General features: G+C 38.7%; 2 protein-coding genes across 4 annotated transcripts in view; both read left to right on the forward strand.

Moving 5' to 3' along the window:
* The window catches only part of map3k5 (mitogen-activated protein kinase kinase kinase 5), a 65,772-nt gene extending 59,260 nt beyond the window's left edge, over positions 1-6,512 (forward strand). The window contains exons 24-30 of one of the 2 annotated variants that reach the window (XM_086166919.1): positions 63-248; positions 1,293-1,398; positions 3,943-4,186; positions 4,333-4,445; positions 4,891-5,003; positions 5,165-5,241; positions 5,395-6,512. In XM_086166919.1, the coding sequence (XP_086023045.1) occupies positions 63-248; positions 1,293-1,398; positions 3,943-4,186; positions 4,333-4,445; positions 4,891-5,003; positions 5,165-5,241; positions 5,395-5,455 (900 nt within the window). In that variant the 3' untranslated portion in view covers positions 5,456-6,512. Of the gene's footprint in view, positions 1-62; positions 249-1,292; positions 1,399-3,942; positions 4,187-4,332; positions 4,446-4,887; positions 5,004-5,164; positions 5,242-5,394 lie in introns of both variants that reach the window. The other variant, XM_086166918.1, reaches the window with a different exon arrangement.
* Positions 6,513-7,728: 1,216 nt separating this feature from the next.
* On the forward strand, positions 7,729-17,717 carry lrp11 (low density lipoprotein receptor-related protein 11). Of its 2 annotated transcripts, XM_086167442.1 has the most exons (9): positions 7,729-8,507; positions 9,539-9,696; positions 10,667-10,808; positions 11,180-11,305; positions 11,427-11,630; positions 13,364-13,531; positions 14,487-14,543; positions 14,650-14,742; positions 14,844-17,717. In XM_086167442.1, exons 1-9 carry the CDS (start codon positions 7,958-7,960, stop codon positions 14,996-14,998), a joined length of 1,653 nt encoding a protein of 550 aa, XP_086023568.1. In that variant the 5' UTR covers positions 7,729-7,957; the 3' UTR covers positions 14,999-17,717. The 2 variants fall into 2 exon arrangements, with proteins under 2 accessions (XP_086023568.1, XP_086023569.1); XM_086167443.1 differs by lacking the exon at positions 13,364-13,531.
* The last annotated feature ends 95 nt before the right edge of the window (positions 17,718-17,812 follow it).

Consider the following 17,812-nt stretch of genomic DNA (forward strand, 5'->3'; position numbering starts at 1 on the left):
TGAAACGATGAACAATAGTCACCATATAAAGCCCTACTTTTGCACTCTCCTCCAACCACCAGGGATCTGAGGAGATGAAGCTGAGGCCCCATCACATATCCACCCTCGTGGTCAGCCTGGCTGACTTTGTTCGTATGGCTGACCGGAAAATTATCGCCAACACTCTGTCTCAACTCAAGCTTGAGCTGGACTTCGACAGCACGTCCATCAGCCAGCTTCAGGTTGTGCTGTTTGGCTTCCAGGACGCTGTGAGTATCAGCCTCAAAAACAGATAGTGTTATGCGTCAAGGTTAGCACAATAAGAAAAGGAAGCTTTTTACTTGAGAATTAAATCTCGAGTAAAATTGCTCAGATCTCATTTCATTTGGCTTACGATTAGTGATGAAGAATATTGAAAGTATAAATCCAAACCCTGTAGACATTTTACCTGTTTCCTTCAGCTTTGCTACAGATCAAATTTAAAACTACAGAAATGTCAAAATTCACATCAGCTTACTATCTCCTCTCCTGGAGCAGTATGTTGTTTTTTTTTTCTCACCTGTTAGTAGACAGAGTTGATCCTTACTTCAAATTCATACTTCCTTCATACTTCATAAACAGCAGCTCAGAACACTTCATTATATCTGTTGTTAAGCTGGAGACAGCAGGAGTCTGCCATTTTGCTGTTTTTCTGCAGAGACAGATCATTTTGAAATACTTAAAATGACAGGGTGCAGCAAAATCAAAGGCAGTAGGGAATCATTGCACATTCTGTGAGAAAAAAAGAGGCAGCCCTGCATTACCAAGCAAATGTACCACGTTGGTATAAAGACACCAGAGCATGCATCTGTTTTGCTGTTTTAAACTCTATTGCATAATCCTGCAAAACAATGAAGCTCTGATGCCTCCTATTGGGCTTTTTTATGACTATCATTTCAATGACTGTCAAAAATGACTGTAGAAAAGCATACAACCCGGCCAGTTGTAAGCAAGATGAGATGAAAAAGTATTATCAACTTTAAAACTAAAATATAGAATACTTCATATCCATACAAAATAATATAATGAATAAATGAGTCTCAAGAGAGAGGCTTATAAATAAAATGTATAATTACTGTTATAAAAGAATTTTACCAATATTACTTGGTGATGTTTAAGTAAAGAAAGTGCAAATAAATGACTAAAACAACAGACAGAAAAATAAATATCTAAATAAACTATTAAACTATCTATTATGTGAGCTGTTTCCTATATCTCTCATTGTTAGTTATACCTTCAATGTATTTCTCATTAGAAATAATCTTACTTCACAGGTTAACAAAGTGCTGCGAAACCACAACATCAAGCCTCACTGGATGTTTGCCCTGGATAACATTATTCGAAAAGCCGTGCAGACCGCCATCACCATCTTGGTGCCAGGTAAGCCCAGCCTTCATTGAGGGCAGCAACAGAGCCTAAATTCAAGACTTTTTAAAGGCCTAAGAATTTTAAATGACAAAATGATCAATGTGCAACTCCGAAAAAATGAATTAGCTAGTTTTATTTGACAATACAAACATACATATGAGATATTAATTGATATACATTTTTTTTTTATTATCTAAGTTAAAATAAATTTTGTTGTTCTCAAATTCCCGATGAAATATCAAGGGAGACTGTAACATTTTTCTAGGTATTAATTCTCCAAATCACTCTATTTTCCCCCAAAAAGTCACATCTAATTTGATAAAGGAGGCTTGTATGTGCTTGTGGTTGCCTGCATGCGCACACAAACGCACATATACAGACAACCAAACACAAAATAAAGTCAAAATTCAATAAAAGGAATAAATAATCCCTGATGAGTGATGACTCACTTCCTTGTACTTTGTATTTCCAAAGTGAAACCCTTCCATTTGACCAAAGTCACTCAAATTTTCCATTAGGAATAAGTGCTTTCATTTAAAATGACATTTAATTGCAAATCATTCTTCTTAGCAAAAAAAGGCAAAAAGAACACTACGTTTTACAAATTGCTCAAGGGTTTCAGGTCACGTTTCGTTTGTCTCGTGTGAATTCATGTCTTGCTTTAGAGAATTTGCAATTTGATCAGACTGTCTTAAGGAGTTGAGTTTTATGATTGTAATTTGATGGAAAACTATGAAAATTTCCAAAAGGTGTTTTTGAATTGATTATTTGCCACAACATTTATTCTGAAAAATATCACAGAAGACAGCGGCCATTATGATAGTTGCAGATACTTAAAAAACAAAATGATGATAACTCCTTTCAGGTCACTTTCTCTCCCTTTTTTCTCATTCACTTGTTAGTCTACAGTATATGTACATTTTCAGGACAAGTTAGCCTGTTATTAAATCAACCTTTTTACAATATATGAAAGTAATGATCCAAAAAACAGGTCAATTTGTGGCAGTAGTCATTTAAATTATTGGAAAATACTCATTTGATCTTTATTATTTCTTGCAAATAGCATCAGTGAGCAGAAAAATCATTAAAAATTTTACAAGTACAGTAGCAATATAATATGATCTAGCATAACTGTAATAGTTGTCACATTTGGCCAAATGAAAGGTGAAAAAATGATCTTTGCTATTCTTTTAAATATTTTGATATCCATTTTTAACTACATAGCACAACAAATCTTCTTCTCCTTTCGGCTTTTCCTTTCAGGTGTCGCCACCTTTCCATCTTCCCATCACTCTTCTAGCATCTGTCAATACATTTCCCTCTCTATCCTTAATCACCTGGACCTGTTGTACATCCTTTCCATCTTTATCTCTGTTTTGCCAACCTGTATAGATCATTCTCTCCCTCCCTACTGTCCAACCGAGCATACAGATCATCGTACACCCTTTGTATTGCCTTTGCTACCTCTATCTTTACCTTACGCTGTATCACCCTGTACTCCTGTCTCTTCTCTTCAGTCCTCTCAGTGCCCCACTTCTTCTTTGCTAACCATTTCTCTGTCTATACTCCTGCACTTCTCACTCCACCATCAAGTCTCCTTATCTATTTTCCTTCCAGATGACATACCAAGTACTCTTCTACCTGTCTCCCTGATAACACTAGCTGTAGTTGTCCAATCATCTGGACACTCTCCCTGACTACCCAGAGCCTTTCTCAACTCCTCCCTGAAAACCATACAACACTCTTCCCTTTTCAGCTTCCACCACTTTGTCCTCTGCTCTGCCTTTGTCCTCTTCATCTTCCTTGTCACCAGAGTCATCCTACAAACCACCATCCTATGCTGTCTGGCTACACTCTCACCTATACCTACAACTACTTTGCAGTCACTGATCTCTTTCAGGTTACCTCATCTACACAAAGATGTAATCAACCTGCGTGCTCCTACTTCCGCTCTTATAAGTTACCCTATGTTCCAGTCTTTTCTGGTAAAAAGTGTTCACTACAGCCATTTCCATCCTTTTTGCAAAATCTACCACCATCTGTCCCTCTGAGTTCCTATCCTGGATACCAAATTAGCCCATCACTTCTTCTTCTCCTCTATTGCCTTCACCAACATGCCCATTCAAGTCTGCATCAATTACCACTCTCTCATCTCTGGGGATATTCTGCATCACTTCATCTAGCCCATTCCAGAACTTCTCTTCCTCAAACTCACATCCCACCTGCAGGGCATAGCCACTAACAACATTGAGCATCACACCTTCAATTTTCAATTTCAGAATCATAAGTATATCTGACATTCTTTTCACCTCCAAAACATTCCAAACAAACTCCTCCTCAAGATAACTTCTACTCTATTCTCTTCCTGTCAGTACCAATATATTACAGCTTAAAGCCTACTCAGAAGCTTCTAGCCTGACTACCTTTCCACCTGGTCTCCTGGACACACAGTATATCCACCTTCCTTCTCTGCATCATGTCAACCAACACTCTATCTTTTCCTGTCATTTTTATTAGTCGCGTTCAATAAAAATGATTTGTTGCATTCACACTCAGAACTGAGGCCTCACTTCAGCTTGGCGTCAGAAAGTGACCCGACTGACCAGGACGATGTTGACGATGATGGGGAGCCACGAAGAGACTCCACACACCAGAGCCGGGCGCCTCCAGTCGCTGCGCATGATGACACTGTGGCCACATCTGGAGTCAGCACACTTAGCTCCACCGTCTCACATGAATCCCATAATGCGCAACGCTCTGTGAGCATGGAACTTGGAAGGATGAAGCTTGAGACAAACAGGTTTTTCCAAGTCCTGATCAGCTACATTGTTATTGAGCTTAAATACCTGTCCTGAGAAACATCTCTTTTTTACATTATTCATCACAGGTAACTGACTGAAAACTGGGAATCGGTGTTCCTGTTTTCTCCCGTCTTTCTGATCGCAGGTTGTTGGAGCAGCTGCTGGAGAAGGAGAGGGAGTACCAAGCTATCCTTCAGCAAGTCCTGGAGGAGCGAGAGCAGGAGATCAGACTACTGAGACTGCGATCTCAGCCTGCAGGTAGTTAAATCTTCCTTACAGAAAGAAGGGTGGAATACTCCACCCACAACCACAACATCTCTACAATGCCTCTACACTTTGCATACAGCAGCGGCTCCCTGAGTAAAAGTGACATTTTAATACCTTAATCAAGAGGCACTGCATTCAGTGTGTGATATTCACTAACGCTGGTCATGCAAGACTCTTAGATCATACCTTATGCAAGACAAAAAGGACATAAATTGTATATGGAAAGAAGCACATGGATTATCTAGAGTTATAATCCTGTGCACTAATTTGAAGACTATTATGTACATTATATATTGCTAAGACAATAGTAGAGGGGAACATTTACTCTTAAAAGCCATATAAGGAAGAATTGTTGGTGGTTTGCAACATTTGATGCTTGATGCACTAAATGGATTGAGTGTATCTGAAGAACTCTGTCCCTCGTCTTCCCCAGCAGACGGACCCATTTCTTCAGATGGGGTGAGAAGTCAACCTGAAGAAAGTCATGAAAACATAGAACTGAGCGGATGGTTGAGGCATTGTGGGGCCGATCAGGAGTCCATAGACATGGTAAAGTTCTCACACAGCACTTTTTACCTTGTCATTGTCCATCTGTTACTGTCGTGTTCCTATTACCTGCAGATAGTTTTGATTGGGATATTTAAGCCATGAGAATTATTGTGTGTGGGAAATATTTTCATGATAAAACCTTCAAACATTATTGTCCTCAGATACTCAATGAGGAGTATACATTGAATGACATCCTCCATGATGTAACCAGAGATGATCTCAAGAGTTTAAAACTGAGGTGAGACAAAAAAATTGTTCCAACTTATCAAAATAATTGTGAACCATTTATCTGATGTATTCAAGATGTAGTCCTGAAAATGCATGTTAAAAGTACAATAGTACTATGAATGCTAGAAACATGAGTCGTGTCAGACGATTTTTGTATTGGCAGGGGTGGAATCTTGTGCAAAGTATGGAAAGCCATCACAGTCTACAGACAGAAGCCAACCTGAGGCCTTAAGTAGGAGCGACTAAGCCGAAAGCAGGACCTTTTCTCTATAGCTCAGTGTTCTCCTTGTTACCTCAGTATTTATAGGAGTCGAGCTGTTCAAAGAGCCTGCATTTGCATTTGATGCAGAACAGGTTTTCAATTTTGCAGGACTTGACAATTAATCATATTGAGAGGAACTGAATGGGATATTTGCAGAGGGCCATGTTTAAAGCAAAAATCACTGAGAAGTGCCACTGGTTTTGTTACACTTGATGGATAAGACACTGATTTTTTTTTTTTTTTTTTTACAGCAAATTTAAAATTTATGATTATAGTTGAGATGATTCAAATTCACAACTAAAAACTGTCAGACATTTTTTCCTGTCTTTAAAGATGTTTACAAAACTGGAGACTAACCATTTTCTATTCTAAGCCTGAGATACAAAATACTACATTCAACATTTTAAATTTTATTCTGATATACTAATGTGTTTATTCTAGGTATTTTATCACTACCTTATTTATATTTTGTTTTTTTATTTAATTATGGGAATCTGAAGGATGTCAAAGCATGCTCTGTTGTTATATTTAACATTACTGACATTTAAAATGTCTATGCTTTTTCACATCTTTTTATAATTATACATTTTTATTTTATGAAACATGCACATATTGAGTCATAAAGTGTTTTGTTCTCTTTACTTAATATAGTTAAATGGTCTCCATGTTTATGGACTGAGTCTGTTATATGATGTAATGTATTGTATGATTTTGTAGTGTCACGAATCCAGATAATATTAATTCAATAATTATTAGTACGTTAGATCATTTCGCCATTTCAACTTATACATACAGTAAAGGCATCCTGAAATTCTGGTTTAGTTGTTAGGCTCCTTGAGTTGGATGCATCCTGTCCTGAAAATTTGAAAGGAAAACAAATTTCATACACAGCCGTTGACCTTTTTTTCAACAAAGATGTCTGATTGATAAGACGTCAGACATAACAGTACAACCTTTTTGGTTCATATTCCATACTGTTCAAAACATATGTCGTGAAAATAAAGCTTTTCATCTTCAAACAGTGCAAGCTATGTGTGTTTTCTATTAACCAGGTGTCCAATTAGATTGAAATATGTTGAAATATTTTGTACATATGACTGCAAATTCAAATGGATGGAGGGTTTTTGCTCTTATTTGTGTGTGTGTGTTTGTGTGTGTCTGAAATATTATGCATACACAAATATTCGTGTTCTGCGATTGAGTGTACCCCACCTCTCGTCCGATAGCAACTGGGATAGGCTCCAGCATCCCCCGCGACTCTTGCGTGTAGGATAAGTTGTAGATAATGGATGGATGGGGAATGTTAATATTGAAAAGCTGGTCTTGAAATAAGGTATTTTTTCGTGGTCTTCTGATGAATCACGGGCTGTCCGGTGACCCATACTAGTTTATTTAAAGCAGGGGTCTCGGAGTCGTGGCCAGTTGCAGCCCTCGGACAACATTTTGTGGCCCCCTGCCTGAAATCAAATCTTTGTGTTAGTGCGGCCCATGCGTTTTTTTCTCACATGCATCTAAAAAAAAAAAAAAAACAGGCAAGGAAAAAAGAAAAAGTAACTTTGCAATGTATTTTTTGCTTCTAAATTGGATGAAAAAATGTCTAGTGACATTGTCAAAATTATCTTTTCTTATTTCTATAAAAAACACAAAAACTGTAGCAAAAAAAAATAAATAAAAAGATTAATTTAATAATCAGAATAGCAGTCGCTAGTCTTGTAAACATGATACCTCCTCTTATACATTTTAACAATAAATTTTCTAATAAATTGTAGTGGTAAATTTTCCCACCAACAACATTTTAAGGGTGTCATTTCATCCATTCCTTTTTGATATTAATTCGGCATGTATTTTTTAAAGGAGCAGTTCATTACATGTACAGATTTTTATAATTTATTTGTTTATCTCCTTTACACTGAAAAAAAGGGAAAATATGGACTTACTGTTACTTCTAGGTAATAATTGGCCCCCGGACCAAAATGAGTTGGCACCCCTTATTTAGAGGATCCAAGCAACTTTAGGGAAATCAAAGGAGTGACGAATTTTTCGAGATTTCAGGAGAATTCTGTCACAATAACTAAATAATGTAAATACAGGAAGCTCATGAGTAACCCAGTTTCTCTTTAAATGACCATTTCATTTTTCTATTTCCAACAAAATAGAATCCTCCCTGAGTAAACCTAGCTAAAACTAACAGCGCTAGCCATTGTTATCACCGGTGTGACGTCAGTGACACCGAGCACGCAGTTGCCGAGGTCTCGCGGCAGTCTCCTCCTCACCATGACAACGGGCGATTTCTTTTGCCGCCATCGTCAGGTAACCATCGGTTTTTCTCGAAAACTTAAACGATAGTGTGGAAACTTGGGCTTTTTTTGTTGGCATAACTGGGCTGCGGTTTTCACGGTAAGGACTTTATGCGTCGGAGACCGGGCGGCCACAGAAAAGGACGGTGTCTAACCGCCTGAAAAACATGGTTCTGCTTCAGCATCACCGGCCGCTGCTCGCCTTTGTTGTGTTGTTGTACGCAGCGCAATGTGTCCAAACCCGGAGCTCAGCCATATCGGACTTGAAATCCAAAATATCAGTGGTGGAGGAGCTCCTCCAGGAGCTGCAGCAAGACCAGGCGTATATGGGAGGGGATGTGACGGACTCCTGCGTGAGCAACTTCAACGCCGTCCGGGAGCGCATCATCCGGACGAGGGCCTCCATCGACCAAGGAGCCACGTTCCTGCTGGCCCCGGACGGTGTGTTTATCTGGAAGGATTGCGTACACGCCTGCTGCTCTCAGCCTCACTGCACCGTGGCGGTGGTTCAGGAAGACCCGAGGCACCCGGGGGACACCCTTAAATGCTACCTGTTCAACTGCACTTATAGAAACAAAAATGTCTGCTCCTTCGCACCGCAGCAAGGCTTCATCACGTACAGCCGCTCCCAGAACACGACGAATGTACAAGTCCTTGGTTTCTCCGGCGGGTCCTCGGGGAGGCCCGGGGAGGCTCTCCCTGATAATGACAAGCAAGGTGGGACGCATCCAATCGCAAATACTAACCTTAGAATCGTTACTGACGTTTACTACCTGATCAGCTCGCAGGCGGTTGTCCCTGGATGGTATGTATTCGTAAACAAGCGGTACTTTTAAAACTGCAGCGTTATCTACACCATAATCCCATGGTACGTGTAGGATTGAGGGGTATCAAATGTGTATTTAATGGCAAACACGCTGATTTTTTTTTTCCAATGGAGTACTCTTTAAATTTAATCAGCGGTTTCCACAATATAAGATCCACATTATATACTTGGATTTTGTCTTCTTTATTAACCTTCTCCAGGCAGATGTTGCAGATTTGCGACAGCCAAATATCAGATTTTTCCTGCAACTACAACTTAATTTGAGCCTGAGAGGGTTAACTATTCAAAAACTTTTCTCAAATTAAATATATCTCCCTACTGCCCAGCCGCACTTACAAGTGATGCACCATGGAACTTTGAGTAGGTTTTCCTTTTGCAAATAATTTGAAGTGTTTATTTTAACTGGAGGTTTGTTTTAAAAAATCTGACAAGTCTTATCAAGATATACACCCTTACTTATAAAATCAGGTCATACTGGAAAGGCGTATACAAGATCTTATATCTATGAAACAGAAAAGAAACGTTTCAGTGTCCTCAGTCCCACGATACATTTTTCATATTACAAAACCGTTTTCAGTTTAATCTTTAATCTCTGGAACAAATATATGCAAAACTATACGTTTTTGTCTGCTGTCAGAGTGTCAGCTTCACCCTAGCTTTTTATAGCCAGTCAGTAACTGTTGTTGCATATAGTGATAAGACAGGGAAGCCGGGTTAATGATTTGTGTTGAAGGTTCTGGCTTTGTAAAATTAAACCAGTACACAAGCACAATCGAGAGGTGTTTTGTGATGCCTTTTCATTTTCTGAATTCTTATTGAAGAAAGAAATTTAACAGTTTAAAAAGGTCAGATTGAAATAAGGTAGAAATTGTTGATAAATGTTTAACGCTGTTTTTTTTGGGGGGGGGGTTGCGGTTTGCAGACATCGATGAGCCTCCACGCAGTGATGCCGGGCAGGATGTGGTGATCCAGCTGCCCACAGACTGGGCTGTTTTGGATGGCCGGGATAGCGTGGACGATCACGGGATAAGTCGCTATGAGTGGACGCTGGTTAAGGGAGGCAATGCCATTAGCATGAGGGTCAGTGCTCAAGGCCATCTCACATTTCAGTCACCAATGTGGACAATTTGTGCAGATCCCAATGAGCCACAAATTCAAGACTTTAAAATTAAAATCAAGAACTGCTAAATTATTGAAATCTGTGTTACTGAACTGAGATCCACTAACGACAAACATAGACAGAAACCGGGCATGAATAAAAACAATGCACAGAAATATAACATGTTTTCTATTTTTGTTCCAATATTTGCTAAGTGACCTCATAAACATTAGTCACATTTCTGTATTTTCATTGGTCGTGTTAATCTGCCAGTGTCTGCCCGGAAATGTCTACCTGTTTATTACAATTTTATTCTGTCAAGCCTCTCCATTCATTTTCAGTCGTGATGATATAAGTCCTCCCAATCTTCACAAATTTCTGCATCTTCAAGACTTTAAATTGTATCTTTCCATATTTATATCATAAATGTTTCTATTTAATTCCAGCAGAATGTTCGTAAGTACTTCAGTATTAAGGAGTTATGCAAAATATCATTGCATATCATAAAATCTCTAAGTTTGCAGAGTTCTTAACAATGAGATTTCTTATTGCAACATCTGGACAAATGTATTTATGCATCAGACTGTCAAACTTGACATGACCACGCACTGAAAATGAAGATTAAGTGGATTATCAGATGTGGGATTTTACATACCTTAACTGGTATTTTTTTTATACTGATTACAAACTGCAAAACAAGGGCTTTTGTATGTTGTGTTCTGTATTTTTATTTGTCCACAATCCCTATCACATATGGATTCTTTTTTTGATCTCTGAAAAAAAAATGACAGTAAGCAATTTATTGTGTTTGGCAGATATTGGGCACATAGTGTGACCAACAAATGCATTGCTGTTCCATTTTGGGGTCTTCACAAATCTCACTCTGTACTTGTACTGTCCAAGGAAATTGTACTGTAAGTTTTAATTACTCTGTATGTGACTGTGTTCTAGGCGACTCACCCAGGGCTGCTGAAGATAGGAAATCTGCAGGAAGGCATCTATACTTTCCAAATGACAGTTACGGACACCATTGGTCAAAAGAGCTCTGACAATGTTTCTGTCAATGTGCTGGCACCAAAACACCAAGCAGAAGGTGATGTATAACCCCCCCCCAAATTGTTTGTGCAAGATGAGTTGTCTCACATTTTGGTTTAATGATACTTTACTATCTGTTGTTATCACAGCCAATTTGAATCAAATAATTTGACAAGGTTGGGACTAGCCAGTTAATCAGTGACAATCATATATTATCTAGCTATGGTACCACAGTATGGATTGTTTTTCTTTATCTTCTTCTTCTTTTATGTACGCTATTAACAAATTACAAATTTCATAATAAATAAATCGTTGCCTGAATATTTGTAATGTTTTTCCTGTCTTAGTGACAATGTTGCATTTCAGGGTTTTTTCAAAGGAATGCATTGAGTTGTGAGTTAGAGTTGTGGGGTAATTTTATGTTCACAGTGTGTACAGGCCGCTGCTCAAACTACCAGTTTAAGTGTGATGACGGTTGCTGTATTGACATCACCTATGCCTGTGATGGGAGGCAACATTGTCCAGATCGCTCTGATGAAGACTTCTGCCCAAATTGTAAGAAAACCTTAATTTCATGTAATTGTAAAGCACATCTGTTGTGATCAAGATTTGAAAGCACTTAATGAGCAGCAATTAATGTGCACAAATGAAACGTTCGTTTTTCTACATTCTGTAGTTGACGGCAGTCGGAAGTCAGTGTCCCACCCTGTTGATCACCACAGCTCTCACCTGTCTGAGACCCTGGCAGAGGAAGCGGAGGACGGTTCGATGCTGCAGGCTGGAGCCAGGAAGACTGTGGAGAATGTCGTAACCCCACAGCATTGGACCCAAGTCCCTCTCCCACAAACACCCAGGCAATATAAGGAATCGGTGACTCAGGGTAAATTGTGCTTTGCTGGTTAAAGTGCTTTATTTAGTGCTGGTCTGGCACAAAAGCCGTATTACAAAGATCCTGAAATACTTACTTTTGCTTTTTTGGTGTCGACCCTCCTCCCTATAGTCATATGGGTTGTCCAATCATTTAAAGTATTTTTGCCAAAAAAAATGGTCTCACCTGTTATTTCATATTTATAATCCTGGAATACAGCAAAATATGATGTATTCAATCGTGAGACTAATTTATAAATTCCAAAAGTGATGGATATCTGCACCTCCAATACTTATATCCTTGCTTCCACAGAGGAAGGTGTTATTATTTGATCAAGGATTTCTCCTGAGAACTCATGGAAAGATGTCAGGAAAATAACACTGTTAGTTTTAGATAATCTGCAGTCTCCTATCGATCTCTCAAAAGAAATGCACTTCGATATTTCCAACAAAATCTATTATAGCGATCGTCAGTTGTCTTGGGATCAGGCCAGTGTCCCTTCATATGGAGAGGTTTTCAGTGTATATCTGGACAATCGAGCAGATGGAGCCACTGTAAGCGGCCACGGAGTCATAGCATTGAAGTGAATGCTGGCAAAGCCACAGGGCCACTCCACATTCCAAGGGAAAGCAGCTCCATGCTTCGAGCTCAGTGAGTGCTGGAACAAAGCCTCTCTATCCTCTCTGCCATCTGATCCCTGAATCAGCTTGACACCTAAGGGGCTTCTTCTTACTGCTATTTCACCATGGGTACTATTGAGGTGGAGTTCTTTAAAACATGTCCAAAAAACATTTACATTTCAAAACTCAAAAAGATCTGAAAGCTTAGATGTCACCTGTATTTAGAAGGGAGAAATAATGAAAATGAATTGGTCCAGAAATATTGCTGACCTTTGCTCTCTGTTGTATATGAATTTGGTAATGATGTGAGTCTTGCACCATTTTTGTTTGCAAATGGCAGTGACTTTATTTGCTTTGTTTGAGAGTTGAGATTATTCAATATTGTTCTTTGGTGAGTTATTTTGGCAATATGCGCAGCATTGTTGGGAAATATATCCCCGGATTTACATGGCAGGATGAGGACAACAGATAGCCACGTCTAGAAAGCAAATTTAATCAAAATTTCAACCATGTCAAACGCATTATATATATATTGTATATATATATAAGTGCTAGCTGTGTTACTGTATTAGTTGGATTCACTGTATTCATCTTTAAATACCTATCACTCAACTGTTCTGTGTTAATAATGGTTTAAATTACATTCTGATTTAGCACAGTTCCAATACAATTAGTGTAGATTTCATTAGCTGAGGGGAATACACCTTGCACAAAAATAAGTTGATAATTGAATTTGCCATATCAGCTCGAATAATGTGGATTAAAAAGCAAAAGTATGTGCAATCTTGGTGATTTAGTGTTCCTATCATGTTGATATATATACGCATCATATTTTTACACGTGTGCTTATACAGCCAGTAGACTGGTGCTTTATTATTCTGTCAGTTTGCACACACCAGTGCAAATACATACTGCATCATAAAAAGTAATATTGAAAAATCAGGTTGAATATTTAAAGTGAAAACTTAAAAACAATCCTAGAAATATGTGAGTTTGCAACAGTCCAAACAAGCAAATGAAATCCTGCTTGCACAGTAATAATAAACTGTCGTTCATTCTTTTCTCTAAGCTATATATTTTTATAATCAGAGAGTGCATTAACAATGTGTGTCTCCATCACTACAGATCCATGTTCAGCAGCTCCAGTTGTGGGGCCATGTAAGGGCACCTTTCCCCGCTGGTACTATGACTCGGATGCAGGAGAATGCAAACATTTCCTGTATGGTGGTTGCCAGGGCAATCATAACAACTTCCTGCAGAAATCTGACTGTATCACTGAATGTATACAAAAAAGTGAGGAGATGCATCTTTTCAATTTCCTTCCATTTATTTATTTACTTATACTTTCTACAACAGTTTGCAACAGTTCATATTGAAAGATGGCATGGACAGGTTTAAAGAAAAAGAATGAGGTGCAGAATTAATTACTTTGCCGGTAGAAAAAAAACTTTTTTTGACCTTAAAGTCAAAGTTTCAGCTTTGAGTTCTATGACATGGAAAGAAGAAAAAGCAGATGCTATACTATGAATGTTAAGAGAATAGTCAATTTAAAACATTTTGAGAATGATATTTTCCTCAGGTTGTGGAAATAAGTAACAAGAGCTCTGTCTATCTCCCAGAGTGTTAATATGATAGGAGTGTGAAAGTGAGTTTCTGAGGTGATGCAGCCATTGATCCTGACCAACTGGGCCAACTGTTAAGATCGTAATGTTCAACCCTGAATTTTAGTCAAATCATTTCCGACTTCATTCACATCCTTTACGTAATTCTAAATGATGAATGAATTCTTCTTTCCCTTTCGGTTTTTCCCTTCAGGTGTCACCACAGCGAATCAACCTTCTCCATCTAACCCTATTCTCCTTATCCTCCTCTCTCACACTAACTACCTTCATATCCTCTCTCACAATGTCCATAAATGTTCTCTTTGGTCTTCCTCTAGACCTGCCTGGCAGCTCTAAATCCAGCATCCCTCTACCAATATATTCACTCTCCCTCCTCTGTCCATGACCAAACCATCTCAGTCTGGCTCCTCTGAACTTCTCTCCAAAACATCTGAGATGTGTTGTCTCTCTGATGGACTCATTCCTGATCCTATCCATCCTCGTCATTCCCAAAGAGAACCTCAACATCTTCATCTCTGCTAAATGACGAATAAATACTCGTCTAAAATTGTAACTTGACTTGTCAACATTTTGACTACTTTTATTTAAAAAATGTAAAATGGATTTTTCAATCTTACTCTCTTAAGGTCCAGCATTCAAACCAGCGACTGCAACCCCTCCTGTCACCAAGCAGACAGAGACAGGTAAGAGTGGGGTGAATCCTCAAAGACCTTCAAGAAAAAGATGTACTCAATGCATGAACGACAGATGCATACATTCAATCGAATTGTTCTTTTGCTTTTATTGAAGCTGCGGGAAGAGTTTCCCAAAGCCAAGGGAAGAGCAACATGTCTGTCTCCAAACCCTTCTCAATGATGGGAGGACATCCAGTCCCAGAATCAGGTTTGAACCTAATCCTCTGCCTCATGTTTGTGCATTGTTGTATTTTTCTTCACGTACCGTATTCGTTGATCTTGGTCTTTCTGATGTTCCTCATCCACAAGGTGCAATCCTTCCATTAGCAGTGGGCCTGATCATCACGGCTCTGCTGCTGCTCATGATTGGCTGCCGACTCAAACTTGTTCACCACAAGCTGAAGAAAGCCCGACCTTTGACTACAGAGGAGTCTGATTACCTCATTAATGGCATGTATCTCTAGTTCAACAGAGGGAGAAGGACTGAATTTGCACTTTGTTCCCTAGAACCTAGTGTCTTTGATTTTTTTGATTCAGGATGGAAAGTTCCCATCTCATGCTGTCATCATTTTCAAAGTCCTTGGCACTGAATTTCTTGGTTGGTATATCTGCTGCTGATAATCCGCTGCCTTTGAAGCCATGTACACACATTCAAATATTTGTGAGTAAATACATATCCAGTCAAAACTGAATTGAAATTGCAAATATATAATGAACAATAGCTAGTTAAAAAAGGCATACACCAGCAAGGTACACTGATTTTGCTTCTTTTTATTCGTCTTTATATTCTATAGTCACAACTGTTAAATGCACGTTTGTCTCACATCAAAATGTATACCTTTCAAGTGTTAAAATATTTTCTGTTTGTATATTCCTGACTCAAAAATGTGCAGTCTCTTCCTTTGGGTGGAATTGATGTGCCAGCTTGATGTTCAGGGTACAAAATGAGACATTATTTAGTCTAGTGCGCTGCCACCTCCCCAACTTTGGTCTGTTTAGATTGAAGAATAAGTTGCCCTTCAATTTTTATAGTCAAACACAAAACCATTGCAAATTATATCAATCATGCCATACTCCTGATATTCTTTTTCTTCTCTTCCTTTTGGCTTTTCCCTTTTGGGGTTACCACAGCAAATCAACCTCCTCCAACTAACTGTATTCTCTGTATCCTCTTCTCTCACACTAACTTCATGTTCTCTATCAAAACATCCATAAATCTTCTTTTTGGTCTTCCTCGGGGCCTCCTGCCTGGCAGTTCCAATCTCACATCTAACATGTGTTGTCCTTGCCTCTGCTGGACACATTCCTGATCCTGTCCATATTCGTCACTCTCAAAGAGAACGCCAACAACATCATCTCTGCTACTGCAGCTTTGCTTTTTGTCTTTTCCTCAGTGCCACTATCTCTTAACAATAAAGCATCACGGGCTCTTCACCTCTTTCCATACTCCCCATTGCTCTGAACTGTCGGTCCCAAGTACTAGAAATCCTCTACTCTCTGTATCGCCAATCCCTGTAGCTCCACAGTTCCACTTGGCTTCCTCTCATTCACACATTCTGGTTTGCCAACCTGTATTGTGCCACTATCTCCCTCCTTACTTTACAACTAAGCATACAAGTCATCATCTTTGCCACCTACCCTCACCTTCTACTGCATCTCCCTGTACTCCTTTCTTCTCTTTTCAGTCCCCCCAGTGTCTTACATTGTCTTTGCTAACCTCTTTATCTGTATATAATCCTGCACTTCCTCATTCCTCCACCAAGTCTCCTTATCTACTTTTCTTGCAGGTGACACACTAAGTACTCTCCTAACTGTGTCCCTGATCACATTAGCTATAGTTGTCCAATCACCTGGAAGCTCTCCATGACCACCCCATCCCTTTTTTAACTCTTCCTTGCAAACCATATCCCACCCTGCCCACTAAGCTTCTACCGCATCTCTCTGTGTTCTCCCTTTGTCATCGCCATCTTCCTTATCACCCTGTTCATCCTACAAACGACCATCCTATGCTATCTGCCTACACTCTCATCGACCACTACATTGCAGTCACTATATTCAACATTCAAAGTCGCTATTCTCAGTCCCAGACCGTTCTCTTTACTCTTTTCTCTCTGCTTCTGAAAATGCCTTGCTCCTCCTTTTTGGAACCAAAGGAACACAATTCCCACTAGTACCCTGTAGATTATCAGCACCAATGGCAGTTGTTGTTAACCTGGGCCTCAACCAATGAGTCGTACATTTGATTTACATATTTAGTTCTGGCACAAGTTTAATACCAGATGCTCTTCACGATCTGCATTTATACGGTTCTGGGACCGCCTCAAATGGACCCTGGCTTGTGCCCCCCCAAGGCTGCATTGTCTTACTTCTTATATATATATTTTTTTTTTAAATAAGCAAACAAATGTGGAATGTGTGCTATATTTTAAGTTCTAAATTTCAATGACTGTATTTCATGTGATATTAAAGTTTACTATATATAACAAATGTAATACTGCAATTTGTTTTCAAAGTATTTAAAATCATATATTTTTACTAAGTGGGTCCATGAGCAAACCTGCTGCAACTGCACTATAGGTGAGATTTTTTAAATTTTAGTCTTAAATGTCGATGAAGGTTCACAGTCATCGGGGTCATGGTTAATCCTTATCAAAGGATTATCGTGACAAAGGGCGGTCTAAAAAAAATAAAATTTTGTGTTTAAATGAAAAAATATTTTCTTTCTCAGATTGGAATGTGTCAAATTTAAGAAAGGGGAAATAATAGGTTAGTAGTGAACCTGGAGACCATGTGCTGACCCACGGTTCAACCAGCTACTATTGCTTTGAAAGTGATACAAGCAGTGATGTGTTTTATCAAAGTAAATTCTAGTTAACATGTTAATGTTTATCTTTTGTTATATCTTTTTCCATTTTTCTTACTTTTTACTGATTTCTTCTGAAAAATAATCATTGGTTACACCCTTTATTTTTTTATTCCCCCTCATGTATCATGTGTTCTTACTGTCCATTTACATTTCTAATGGAAATTTGACCAATATTTTTGGGGTTTACTTGTAACCTCTAATGACCTCATACACAGCTAATGCTGCCTTTTGGTATCTTATCAGAAGGCCTGAGTTAATTAAAATATAGAATATGGTCTCCGGCATGATGCAATTCAAAATAAAGATTCAAGAACAAAGGACAGACAAAAACATAGGCATCTCTTTATTTTCATATGGCAACCATCACTCAGATCACTCAAAATAGCATGTGCTTTTAATGTATTTTTCATTG

The sequence above is a fragment of the Fistularia commersonii genome, chromosome 20 (assembly GCF_037954325.1).
Source record: "Fistularia commersonii isolate RoL2024-O1a breed Wild chromosome 20, RoL_Fcom_v1.0, whole genome shotgun sequence".
In the NCBI taxonomy this organism is placed as follows: Eukaryota; Metazoa; Chordata; class Actinopteri; order Syngnathiformes; family Fistulariidae; genus Fistularia; species Fistularia commersonii.